This window comes from Penicillium longicatenatum, assembly GCF_028827895.1.
Source record: "Penicillium longicatenatum strain IBT 33135 chromosome Unknown contig_4_segment0_segment0, whole genome shotgun sequence".
NCBI classification, from domain to species: domain Eukaryota; kingdom Fungi; phylum Ascomycota; class Eurotiomycetes; order Eurotiales; family Aspergillaceae; genus Penicillium; species Penicillium longicatenatum.
In genome coordinates, this window is record NW_026643122.1 from 1,529,085 (window position 1) to 1,543,044 (window position 13,960).

Here is a 13,960-nt window from a genome sequence, read left to right on the forward strand (position 1 = left end):
ACAAATGCCCGGGTGGGTATCCGGGTTCAGGAAGGTTAATGGGCTGTAGAGCAAATTGACTACGTCTCCGCACCGAACGGCAAGCGAGGCGGGGATGTGATAAGGGAAAATGGTTGATCCGCGCTTATCGCTTTTATCTTTCCTCGAACATGACATGCGGGATTCATTTTACATTATTTTGTTTTGCTAGATTAAATTATGGCCTGAAAGAGCTTTCAAGGGCTTTCAAGAGCTTCTTTAATAATGTTGACCCCCAATCCTCTTGAGAAAAGCGTCAAATCGTCAGCATCGACCCAATTATCTCCATCATAGAAAGCAACACATACCACAGCTTCCTGATGTACCTTCCTTGGCAAAAAGCCCACTCCGAATCTTACCAACGAGCATTCATCTTCTGGTGAAGTCAACAGGCAGACCGGGAATAAAGCCTCTGACCACTTTTCGCGCGAAAATCGAGTCTATTGCCTTAGATGCCTGGAAATTCACCACGCGGGACACAGAGGTGAATTAAGCGTATATAAATGCTGATTCAACGGTTAAAAGTAGACGTGGTGAAGTCCAAAAACAGGCATTGCGTAAACGATTATCAAGGCAGATTAACGTCGATGGAGAAAACGTGCACGTGAATGATAAAAAGCCCGAAGCAGATAGAGGGCAGACATGCAAGTGAACGTTCCAGAAGCAAATTCGACCAAAAATATCTCGCCTATTCGAATCTTACAAGGTTCCTACCAAGGTTGGAGACACAGGCTGCATTCTAAATGATCCAGCGCGAGACTAGATGGTGCTTTTCACCTTGCTCCTTTCCATCTTTTTGACATGTCCACTATGTGCTTTGGTTCCTTTCTCTTTCTTCCAGCTGCAGTCTAGCGTGAGCGCTGACATTATTAAAATATTTGTGCCGAGCCATTCTGACAACAAAATGTCAAAGATTGGTTCATTAATATAAAGATCTAAACTGCATTACTACCCCTTGCCTGATCATCATATGAGGGAAGTCTCGGTTCCTCAGGACCGCTCTTAACATGTGCTGCTTCTGGTTCTCTAACATAAGGTGGCGGAGGTGTCGGTTCCCTTGTCGTATGGGCAGCGCGAGCATACGGCCACCGAGGTTGTGTAGCTCGCGGAGGAGGGCGACCTCTATGAGGCTCAACAACCGGCAATGTATTTCTTGAACGATAGGGATTGGCATTGCTTTTCCTGTCACGCTTCATTCCCCTCAGGAAGCAAATCAGTATAAGTACCCCTCCAGCAATAGCAGCACCAATCCCCAGGATTACTACTCCGGGCAATTTCTTATCGTGCTGATCGGGGTCATAGTATCGTTTATAAGGGCGATTGGTCGCGCTGTAGAGGCTGATATGATCGCCATCGTCATCGGATGGCAGTAGATGAATGGGTGTATATAGATTGCAAAACTCTTGAAGCCTTGTGAGTGTCGCTGAATGGACGTACCGAATTAGCAGAAGAAGGGATCGGGCCGAAAGGCAAGGAACTCACCCTCGACAGACTTAGAGTTCGCATCTGATATACAATGGTTGACTCGACTCAAAAATGTGGTGTCCTGGCACCAGCATGATGTACTGCTTGCACCGCATGGTGGGTTGTAATCAATGTTTTGCACACATGATAACTGCACATTCGTTAGATGAATAGAGCAGATAAAAGAAATGATTTCTTGATAAACTCTCTCACATACAGCGGATTCATTTGAATCATTTGACTCATCAGCCAATATACGAAAAGGATTCTCTGCAACAGCAGATGAGATAGTCACTGCTATAGCAAGCAGCGTGAGTCTCATGGTGAAAGGATTATTCGACGATCACTGATGTATAGTAAACTCGATTTAAAATCCACGATGAGGTCCACTTTTCCAGGAACCGGGCTGGATTCCTCTATTTAAATGCCCAGCAACACGGTGAGACACAGAGCCTCTGAGGTTTTTGAAAGGGGCTGTGGGGATAATAACTCAGCCTTGTTGATTACCGCGCACGGGCGGCTCATTGGCATCGGGCAAAGCAGACTAACCCGGAGTATTCCTAACTGACAGTGGCACTCGAATGTCTACACACGAGGACACCATAATATATTTATTACAATTACTATCATATCTCTGAAGAAGAAAACCTTTGAGACCACAGCTTCCAAGGCCGTATCTCAGTCGTGAGCTGTGCCGACTTCCGGATCATTGATCCTCAGGCTCACGGGGCGTTGAAAACTGTGGGTCCATAAGCCCGGTCCATCACTCTCGTCATTCTCGTTATCCACTCCTAAGAACTTGGCGGCATACCGATCCGAATGCGCCTTTAGATTCACTGATCCTATTGGTCAGTATCCTAGGCGAGCTCCCAGTTGACTTCTGAGGCCCTTTTCGGGGGTGGCCAAGTCTGCCTCACGTGTATGTGTATGTCATAGAGGCCTTCTGCCGGACTTGAGAAAGCGGCTTGGCCATGATGACTGGGTAGTTCATTAGTCAACATAGTAGCGGGCCAGTGGTGCCCAGCGAGGTCCCAAAGCTCACAATTAATTCAAATGGCCCTGGAATGGCTTGTTGCGCCCGTGAGAAAATCAATTATTTTGGAAAGAGTGGAGAATCCAAGGACGAAGATTAACATTTGTTCGCATCGTGGTCACCGGGTCAATCTCAACGCAGATTTTGTCATAACACTCCTTTAAATGATAATCTAAACCTTCTGGGGTAAAAGATAAAACCAGGTCATCGTAAGAGTAAGGGAAATGGGAGCAAAATTACGTGGTGCATACGTAGGCTATAATGCTTCACGGGTGTATCCACGGGAAGCAATGACACAGGCACTTTCTACTAGCTCATTCACTTTGCCTCACCATTGCTTGCAGTATTCTCAAGTACACCATACAGATCGATTCAACTACTGATAGTACGGTAGTCAGAATGGGCAAGTGCATCCAACGTTATCCCCAAAAACAGTAAATAGATTGGCTAACCTCGGTTATAGAGGGTTGCGAAAGACAGAAGCCTCGGGCTCCGCCTATTTCAGCTATCGACAAAGCGATGTCATCCAGTACAACCGACGATGCAAAATGCAATACTCACACGTCCAGAGATTCATACGATAGCTTTAACTGCTCACTTTTGGCTCATCAGATCAAGCTCTCGCATTACCGGAGTTGTCCTTGGTGGGGGGGGGGGGGGGGCAGCACATTCATTATTCGTGACTCTGCTACACATCTTGCCATCAGACTTCAAAATGGCATTGTAAGCCTTATACCCGATTACAATAGACAATGGTGTAGTATTTACTGGACATGTGTTGATTCTGAGTCCATGTTTATGGGGTTTCAAAATGTGGTCTCGGGCACCTTTCTAAGGCAGACTAGTAAGAGAAAGATTGCTGCAGACTACAAAACCCACACGGAAATCGAACAGTTCTGTGTGCGACATCATCCATCTTGTGGCTATCTAATACTTGCAAAAAATGGAGATGGATTCTTGCCACTGCGGATAGGGCCGGGCACAGAGCTCGAGGTCTGCCCTCATCGAGATCAAGGGACGATATGGAAGTTTACTCGTGTCGAAAATGATAATTGACATGAATGGCTTTCCAACAATTGCTCGATGTCATGAGAATGAGCCAAATATAGATCATGATCTATCTCAAATTGGTGGAGACTAAGATTTTGGCAGAGCAAAGAAACATCATTTCTGGAGAATAAGGGATTTTCATAGATTTTGCTTAGCTTCTTTGAATTCTTTTAGGCCACCAAAGATCACGAGTAATTTTCTAAGGGCTTGCTCTGTCAAAACAATTGTTGTAGGGGGATCACGATCTCTGTGATACAAAGAGCATCCTAGACAGTAATGTGTCTTTTCTAAACCTCAATACTGCTATGGGGGCACTGTCAAGGAATTCGAACCTTCTTAGGCCAAGTGTCATTCAAATCTAAGTAGCTTCCTCCGGTCAAGACCGACGCGACATTTTCGACTAACGATGAGACCAAACTAATATTGAAACCTGTTGACTTGGACACTTATAGCAAGTGAGATTGGCAAACAATCTCAAAATTAGAAACGACCATGCGTGAAAATGTCGCGTCCGTTAGCCTTTTGTCTCCGGCACCCCGTTTTCTTTGAAGCATGCTTATCAGCTCAACCAACCGCTCACCAACAGCACGTTGAGAGGTCTCATAGCTTTCAATGCTTGCTAGAGGAGAAACTCCCTGTCAATACCTATTAACGATTCAAGATTGGGGCACTTACCCGGAATTAATTCTTGTGATGCCGTTTCTTCATCCTGACAATTCGTTCTGGAAAGACCAGAGTCATAGCTTTGGGACCCTTTCAGGCTCTTCACTCCGTAGCTTGCCGTTTCACCCATGTACCATACGGCTGATTCCAAGTCAGCGAATGATCATCAAAATCACGAGCGAAGGGCTTGACTTACTCTTGAATGGTAGAGCTGCAACCTTCCCGCAAAATACTGCCGAACTGAAGCCTATAGTCCTGGCCACTTTCAAGGCCATATCGCCTTTTGACTTTTCGACTTTTACCTTTCCATTCAAAGTATCAGCGATATCAACATCCTGCAAAGTTTGGTTATTGGAAGTGAACTTGTTGTTTCGGGGAAATATTCTTACCTCACGCGAATTATATGCATCTGAGATATGCGAGATCGTTGGTTTGACAATGGCCTTCATCAAACTTCTGCTGACAGATTTCACTTCACCAAAAGTCGACACTTCCTTTTCCTCTGTATGCAATAGAGCTTCTTGTCCATTCTCGGTGATGTATATTTGGCGCTTAATTCTATTTGCAATGTTAATCAGAAAGTAATGCTCCGAAGAAATGGAAAGTTAAAAGACATACAACTCCAATTCGGATACTCTCATCGCTTTCGCCCTCATAAGGACAGCCGCTGCTACCGCCGACAGTTTGATGGACGGCTTAGCTCGCATTTGGTATATCGCAGGGTCGGTTTTCGTGACACTGCATCTGAAGCTATCCCAGTCCAGATGAGAGTGGAACGAATTGACTGCATTTTCAACGGCATTCTCCTGCTGAATTTGCCGGCCAATACGCTGTGCAGCTTCTCTTGTTTCTGGCCGCATACAATAGCGCACCGCATCGACCAGAGTTTCTGTAGAGAAGTCCTTCTCTTGAATGGGTGCTGGACCTATGCAAGACCTGTGGATGGCCGAGGACCAGAAAGGCTGACTGATAGTATTATTAGTCGAAATGACTATTGGCAATACAAACCAGCACCACTCACTCTCGAAGAAGGGGAAATGACACCATCGGCTTGCCATGACGAAGTGCCGTCGACATTGTCGAAATATTGCCATGCGTAAAAACAATGGAGACCCGGGGTATCAGCCAATCTATCAGAATTGCACAATGAGCTAGAATGCGACTCAGAGGTCGTATAATACTTCACTGACCAGTGGGGACATTTTGTAAGACAAAAATGTTCGGGGAATCTGATAGACCGCTGACTGGATGGAAACTGCTTGGCAGGAGGAATGCAAGACCGTATTTAGTGGATGCCTCTTTGAGGTATCGTACAAATCTTTCCGAGTTCCCAAGCAAGGTGATGTCTAACGAGACAAAAATAGGTACCGGTGTAGCATCGAGGAAGCGTAACAACTCGTCTGAGGGGATGTATGTAGACCGAGACTCTAAGTTGATGTAGCCGGAGATATCTAGAGCAAATATCTGGTTAGTTCTCTATGGGTCGAGATAACTCTTCTGCTTCTTACCAATAGCATCGCTCCAGTCTGCTGGCTTTTGAAGAAAAGAAGAAGACCAAAGATATGTGTGGGAAATGTCCAATTGCCTTAAAAGCACCCCTCTACCGGCGGGGAGACTGGGGAGGCCAAGAATCCCTTGCCGGAAATGATCAACGACATGAGAAACCCTGGGGTTCGTTTAGTATAAGTGTATGTAGGTATAGTTGGTAAAGTTCAGACTTACTCATTCCATAGTGATTCTTCGATAAACAGAAACGAAAGGTAATTTTGCATTTCACGGTCAACACACTCATCCACCTGAATCTGTGCTAAAGGATTGGCAAATTCTCTGGTAGGTGTCCAAGGTGTCGTCGACATGATGTGAAGAGGGATTGATAAACGCTCGGCACAATGAATGTGAGCGTGGGCAAGAGGAGTTGCAATAATAGCATCGGCAAGGAAGGGCTTGTCTTTCCATAGCCCTGGATGGGTGCAGGCGATCCAACATGCTTTCAAGGTATCAACAAGGAATTTGCTGTTATTCATGATGTCGGCCTTCTTGGAACTGGCTAAGCGAGGCATGAACGCTGAATCGATTTTCTTAAGAGTGTGAATGGTCAGTTATATCCTTGGGGATTTTTGAATACCTTTAGTTACGTACAGCCATTGGATGCTCTGGGTCACTGCTGACCGAGAAGAACTCTAGTCCGGCTTTTTTCACAAGAGTATGAAAGATCGAATGGGTTGCGACTCGAACTCGGTGACCATGCCTGTTAAGCCCTTGGCCAACCAAAATGCAAGATTTCACATCATCTGTACACAGGCGATGTCAGTGGTGGAGACTCCTGTAATCGCTGGGGGAGGGGAAAGATGGAGATGCCTACCTCTGCTTCCCACAAGCATGAGAACGATATCTAGCTTGATGAAGTTGCTATCAACTGGGGTATCGCCGGTCGATTTAGGTGACTTTGACACGATGTTGATCATCTGTGGACGCTCAGCGGGGAGGGAATATCCCTGGAGTATAGCGGAGGTCCGGCTCCCCGCACTCAGGTCGATACTGAAGCGACCGTTATCTGTACGAAGGAATTAGCAGGCTCGATATTTGGAATCGAGACCCTGTTCATACCTTCGAAGGCTGCCAGCGCGTGCATGTCATTGTGTACAAGCGGTAAAGGAAGTGGAGCTTCAGTGAAAAGTGAGCTATACGTCGGTGGCAGCTCATCGTCCTCCAAATTGTCATTAGCCAATTGATCATCATTGAGCCCCCAAACGACTCCTTTTTCAGACATCCTGGATTGATTTCGGTCGCAGAAGGGGATTGTTTCGACCTAGAGGCTGAATTGATCGATACTTAAACTTTGAGCAACCAAGTATCATTCGTCTCACGCGGAATTTCAAGCTTTATGTTTCCAGCATTGTTAGGCAACTCTATTAGAAAAATTCAAGTCTTTATGCAAGCTTAAAATATAGAGGCTAGGCCCGCTGAACCTTGGCATGCGAACCTGGAAGGCAGTATGTTTTCTGCTTGCGAGTCAAGTGGGGCATCGGGTTCGTATTCGGCTTCAGCCCCAGTGTTTTTACTTCCAGGGTCGAACTACAGTTCCAAACAAATTATATTTGATAGCGCCAACGATCAACACTATCTCTCATGACCTGGAAATATTATTCTGTTATGTTTGCCTAGATTGTAATTTTCACATCGGATCTACGATAGTTCATGCCACTTTGGCATGGGATCAACCATTTGACACAATGTCCCCACTATCTACTACAAACGCTTAGAAGGCCATGCTGCACTTTCTCTGCAACCAGTTCGCCCGAGTAATTACGGTTTTTTTTTTTTTTTTTAGCAATCTCTTTCGTTGCTCAATTCATTCTAAATATTATCCTCGAGAGATATTTTTGCAGGACAGACTAACCTTGATGGACCTTCAAACCTGACTGTTTGTCGTATTCGGGTCTCGCGTTCGTGTTCGGGTGCTTAGGCTTGGAATTCTAGACCACCCATTAATCTTGTCGAACACTCAGAGCATAATGAAGCTGGATTGAGTTGCCCCAGGATCAAAAGACTTCGAAGTGTTTCCCACGGAGAATTGCAAGCTCATAGCGGGAAACTTTTGAAAATAACGTAGAGTGATAACAAGTTCGTTTCAAATTCACAGCGTCTTTCTCTGTTTCTTGGATCTTTCTTTGGACAATGAAGCCAGTTCAGACCCCTCTAGAAAGCCTTTATTGAGACCATTACTTAAGTATGACAGAATTGTCTTTATGCCTGAGACTCTAAATTCCCATCTGATTTTGATGGGGTATGCCCTGGTTTCTTACAGCGCTACTTGCCTTGCTTACTTGCTGTCTTGTCTGCTTTGTCAACTTCCTAGTCACTTACTGAGGCACAAAAAAAAAAAAAAAAAAAAAAATCAAAAACATACAACAGTTAGGATTCGCATGTGGTCACCCACCATACTACTAACTAACCGGCGTGTGGCTTAAGTACGGCTGAGCGGACGGGAAGCCCTGTTCTCCACACCCTATGGTCGTATGTACTGGCTTTTAGATGAAGTAAATCATACAGCGCATAGACATGATCCTTCACACAAAAGCGGCTAGAGCTTTGAAGATTCTCTTTGCGGATGATCTCGAAAGAGTTCTTTAGTATAGAGAAGGAACCCCATAGCAACTTATAAACCGCCACCTCTGAGAACTTGCAATAAAGTAATGCATTTCCTGAACCCACGGAATACGGAGAAAGCACGGCCGGAGCTATAAAATCGTAAGACGGAAGCTCTCTGATTCTCAGTGGACCAAGGACGAAGTGAACGTGAATTAAGGTTAGAGGAGAAGCGTAGATTCTGTCAGCTCATCGATGAACATTCCCAGAACCGTGAGCTTGACCGACCTTGCTATTCGCGGCTTGTGTCGCTCATAGAGAATACTACAGCTAGAAACAATAGTCTGATCTGACTTCTGATGAAACACCGATGGAGTGCTTCCAGGGACAACAATCATTCGAAATGCCTCGAGAGATTTGCGTTTTCCGTTGTGGGTCCACATACCAGCACGGTGTCACCTCCAAGAGTTTACCATCTCTACTGCTCTAATCTAGGCGAAAGTTGCTCAATGCTGCTCATCGGCCTTGATTAATAATATCCTTATTAATATGCCACTATTGACCAAGGTTATCTTCGTTAGACAAAGAAATCTTGTTCCCACTGGCGCTGCAATGATCTCGGGCAAGCTCTTTATCGTCATTGGTTGATTTTTCCTCTTCCTATACCTCCGAATGAACAAACACACTGCTGCCAGATCTTATCCATGCTCATATCAAAGCATAAAAAAAAACATAAGATCTTGTCCATGAAGGTTCATAAAATATCTTTCCAAAACTAGATCAGTGCAAATTGAGCTAACTGCCCCTCTACAGTATAGCCATGTGCTCTTCCGTAGCTCATTAGGTCTCCCCTTGCTAAGATTTATTCTAACTCGTTCGCTGACCACACAATTCTATCCCTCGCCTTTCTACGGTTCAGTTTGAAAATCAACGCAATATCCGCCACAAGTTGACTCATATCAAGCCGCGCAGAGCTACGGATACAATTATTGACGCAGTAAAGAAAGAGAAATCGTGGAAAGCAGTCCAAAAAAGCTATACAAGAGATAAGAGAATACTCAAAATATGAAAAAGCTAGCTGGAGGGGTGTGGAGCCATAGCTCATGGTATCATCTGATAAGGAAATCTGACAACAGCATATACTCGTGGATAGTCAGATTTAACACTTCGCCTAAGCCCGGCAGCTGTATCAACCCCGCCCCAGGCAGGAATCCCATCAAAAATGCGAAATTTGTCTCAGAACAACTTCATGATTCTTCTGCAATTTATGAAGCTTTGGACTCAGTTGCTTCATATACTGCCTTTCCTCTATCTTCTTGTACTCTTCGTCGCCACTCCATACCTCTATCTGAGTCATGACAGAGTGAATGTCGCCCTTAATGTGAGAGAAATCATTCTCTATGCTTTTTGACATTTCACCAAAAACACCTCGGATAGCAAGATTCATGTCGCGCGAAATATCCCGAGAGATGTTGGGGAAAAGCGTTTTATTCTTGATTCGGCGCTGTACCAGATTCTGCAGGGGGCTGTCCAAGCATGAACCTAACATGACTTAGTCTTTCTTTTCTCGGGGAGTCTCGGACTGGAATATCATGGCAGTTGTGTAGGTATTCATACTCACCTTGGTACGATGCCGCTTCTCGGTATACAGTAATCATTTCTCGTAGAATGTATGACGACTCATTTGACCCGGAAGCTTTGGCGCGTATTCCCCTAAGTATAATTAACCTGCATTCTTATACCACAGAGCCCAGTGACATACACCGTACCTGACTTTTGATTCAAGGTATTGTTTTAACTTCTCAAGACCGTTCTTGACAGCTTCTGCTCGGTGGTCGATACTGCGCACCATCGTAGATGAAAATCCATGTTCTGAAAACAGGTCAATTAATTTTATAAATTGTTACGCCCGACTATACTCACCTTCCAAGTGAACTTTTAAGCATTGAAGCCATTTTAAGGTCGAACTTCCAAGCTTCTCAAACATAAGTGGTATCTCCTCTTCGAACAAATCCCACTGCAGGTCAAGCTCCATCCGCATCTTCCAAATAAGCTCGCTGTTCCAGTCTATTAGTTGTCCACCAAGGGTTCGGGCTTTGCCATTCTTGTGGCACCATGTTTTGTATTGTGCTAGCGTCAGGTGTAAGCCCAAGTAACAAATATTCATGTGACTCTCTTACGCAGGTCCCACTATCAGATTATTAGCCGATTTTAGGGGAATTCGGTTCGCCGGATGCTTACTTTCTTCCATTCCCGCCCCTTCTCAATTGCAGCCTCTTGCCAGTGTTGATATCGATTTTCTGTTGGCAAGATGAGCAGAGTGACAAATACATGCGTTGGAAACCTACCAAAAAGGCCAAGTATGAGATCTTTGAATAATGCCAAAAATTGCTTCTCAGCCGCAACAAATTCGCTTAAGACCTGTATCGAGTAAGAAGAAGCCCGCAAAAGATGAGTATTTTAGTTCCATACTGAACGTCTTATGTCCTCCACCTTCCCAAGATTGTTTGTTGGGTTCTTGGCCGGCGCGAATGATTCAGGCTTAGCATATGCACCTATTGAGGTGATGATGCTGGACAATGTATGCCGAATGAAATGCTTATCTTCGTCAAATCTGGACTTTGCGCATAGAAGGTAGCAGAACTTCCTCAGTTCGGGAATGCCGCTTGTAGTCACCAGCTTGAGAGTAGTCCCAGACTTCTCTTTTTGCCTGTACTTCTCATACCATGTATTTGATACGCAGAAGACATTCAACGTCGCTTCCTTGAATGTCTCTGAATATGCGATCTGTAATCCATTCTTGACATGCTGGTTCCGCGATTCGATGAGGAGTATTTCCTTTCTGTTAGCAAATGAGATCAGTTTCGAATGAGTTACACCAACACATATCTCGCGGGATGAACCTACTGGCGCTTGAGTTCCTTTTTTAATTCTCGGTTGAAGTTTTGCCTGGCTGTCTTTATTTTTTCATCCAGTTCGATGATCTGAGTGGCTAATGGCAGTTTGCTGTCCGAATTATGAAGCAATTGACTGAGGAGGCCGTTGATGTTGGACTGCTCTGTGTCAGTGACGAGGCGGGAATATAGAGATGGTACGGACCTCTGCATTGGTGCAAATAACTGCAATCTGTGATTCTTTGCGCGCTGAAACTTCCAGACCTTGGGGCGCGTGGTGATTCATGGCGGCATACAAGGACGATTTCAATGACTGATCAGTAATTGCTCGAGAGATATTGGCAACTAGGAAGATATGGTCACATCGGGAAATATATTCTTGCGTCGCCCTGACACGTGCAAGATTCACATCTAGCAGACCTAGGTCACTGTTAACCCCAAAGCTTTAATGCTAGATAATATTCTCTCTTACCAGGTAGATCGACAATTACCAAGCCCATATTCAGAATTGGGGCATCAATACAGACCCTATAATTATTATCGGCAATATTAGCAAGCCTATCCTATTGGTAGGTTTGATAGCTTACCGAATGATCTTAGTGAAAGGCCATAGTCTATCCCGCATGAAAGGTCTGGTCTTTTCGAAGCACTCTTCGGCAGATTTCGCATATGTTGCCCATTTGCCATTCAGTGCTCCTTGCGGCCAAGGAATGGTCGCTGTCCATTGAAGCAATTGATTTGCTATTCGTGAAAATGCCCCATCAGATATATCTTCAAGAAATTCCCGGTTGAAATTCTTCTCATGGCTAAATGCAGTCTCTAGAGAAGACCACGCCTGACTTGACTCAGTTCGGTACCTTGTAATGTCGGCCACATTTCCCGAACCACTTGCAATATCAGGAAGAAGAACGCGGCGGAAGCTCCACAAAAGCTCTTTGATATGTTCTTTGATAGCCGAATCGGAGAGATACTCAACTTCGATTTGGATGCACTGCGTCTGATCTGGTTTCTTTTGCCTGTACTCAGTGACAATCGAGGTACAAGCTGCACCCATGTTTCCCTATCTCCTAATAAGCCAAAGGCTGCACGCCTTTTGAGAGAAACTCACTATTGTTGCAATATTCGGAAAATCGAGCAATGAGTTTATGACACTGCTTTTGCCTGATGATGTCAGTCAATATATTCTTCAAGAAATCTTACTTTTTGAATGCCCTTACCTTCCCCGGAGTTCCCTAGAAACGCGATTGTCTTAGCAGTTGGAGGTTGATTTCGAAGATCGCTTGCTCGTCCCAGTCTCTTTTTGAGATCAGCCATTATCTCTGGACCTCTTTCTACGCTCCTAGCAGAGTTCTGCCGTGAAATTAGTTGGGAAAGTATAGTCGCCGATTGCTTAGCGATTTGCATGGCGTTAATTAGGCCAATTTGAAATTCTGGTGAGAAGAACGGCGATTCAGGGTATTCCTCTTCCGGGATACCAGGAAAATAAAATACTCGACCGCCTCCGGAGAATGATGGAGACACTTTGGAAGGAGCAGTTGTTCCAGGGGACTCGTGGTGTGAAGGAAGAACGCCAGTAGGTGGTATTTTTGGTGGAAGATTGAGTTTATTTGGAGGCCTGAAAGTGAAAGGAGACGACGGCAGACCTTTAGGAACAACAGTTTCTCCTTCAGCTGGGGATGAACGGTGGCTCTTCCCAGCTGGTGGTGGCATTTGCTCCTTTGTTTGTTCCATTTCTCTGGACTTCAACGATAATCAACCGAGCAGGTATCGAGAGAAATTTTGAATACTTGATTAAGATGAGGGGAAAGCCAGTCGTGATTGTCTGGAAAGAGGGGATTCTGTCTGGTTATGAATTATCTAAGCCAAATTAGTGTTAGTTTGATTGAATTACTTTCGTAATCCATGGATTAGCAGGGATTCTGCAGGGATATTCAGAAAGGGAGAGAGGGGCCAAAATCAAATCATGCACCTCTTGGGCGACAGGGCCAAGAACACAATGCTTGAGATCAACGGACTGTGCTTCTTAGACTATGTTTCTGGGAGAAATTAGCAGGGGCAATGAAGTATCTTTGCAGGACGTGAATTTCCTTAGAAAACAGATCTTGGAACAAATGACCACTCCATTACCCTAACATTCTACCTGTGGCGATGTGTGACACTTCTAGATGAAGCTGATATTTTTGAAAGAAAGGACCCACTAGGATCTACAGCATAATGCGCTTGTCTCTGTATTCCTGCGGGTGATTTAGTTCTACTATGGGATCTTGGTGCTAATGTCAAACCGAATGGAACATTTGACGAGGCCTTCAAGTCACGCGCGCAGCTTGTTGTTCATTACCTGACATCTCGGAAATGAGAGCGCCGGCGCCAATTTTGTCCAAGGCTGGCGTCTATTGGAGAGTCGGAATATTGCATTGAGGATATAGATCAGCATGAATTGAACGGGGAAGAGATCAGAAACACGTTCCAAACAGCGACACTTCTGGCCCAATTCAAGGTAGAACACTTACGATATCACAACTTAATGAGCGTAATTGCTGTATCTGAAGAGTTCAAAAAATATTTGTGGGACAAATTTGGCTATGATGATGAAGAGCTTATTGAACACCGCCAGATATGGTAGCTTTAATGTCACATTATGTGCAACCTATGATGGATGCTACTCAGCTTGGTTTGCGAATATTGATGCTGCAGTCGTTCACTTTCGACGCTCTAGGCCTATGTGGTCTGCATTTTTTGACCTATTATC

The 13,960-nt window shown here is 44.8% G+C and overlaps 2 protein-coding genes across 2 annotated transcripts; both read right to left on the reverse strand.

Annotated features, from left to right (window-relative positions):
* Positions 1–4,079: 4,079 nt before the first annotated feature.
* N7484_007395 (glycosyltransferase) lies at positions 4,080–6,693 on the reverse strand (the record flags this gene model as incomplete). The annotated part of the gene is made up of 11 exons (XM_057117782.1): positions 4,080–4,108; positions 4,241–4,369; positions 4,425–4,563; positions 4,618–4,786; positions 4,847–5,194; positions 5,250–5,358; positions 5,419–5,679; positions 5,737–5,894; positions 5,951–6,306; positions 6,368–6,519; positions 6,591–6,693. The coding sequence occupies 11 exons, from the start codon at positions 6,691–6,693 to the stop codon at positions 4,080–4,082; spliced, it is 1,953 nt and encodes a 650-aa protein (XP_056970817.1).
* Positions 6,694–9,997: 3,304 nt separating this feature from the next.
* On the reverse strand, positions 9,998–12,942 carry N7484_007396 (uncharacterized protein; the record flags this gene model as incomplete). The annotated part of the gene is made up of 13 exons (XM_057117783.1): positions 9,998–10,030; positions 10,080–10,189; positions 10,241–10,447; positions 10,498–10,507; positions 10,559–10,617; positions 10,666–10,738; positions 10,790–11,159; positions 11,225–11,370; positions 11,417–11,631; positions 11,684–11,739; positions 11,799–12,271; positions 12,320–12,372; positions 12,429–12,942. The coding sequence occupies 13 exons, from the start codon at positions 12,940–12,942 to the stop codon at positions 9,998–10,000; spliced, it is 2,319 nt and encodes a 772-aa protein (XP_056970818.1).
* Between the last annotated feature and the right edge of the window lie 1,018 nt (positions 12,943–13,960).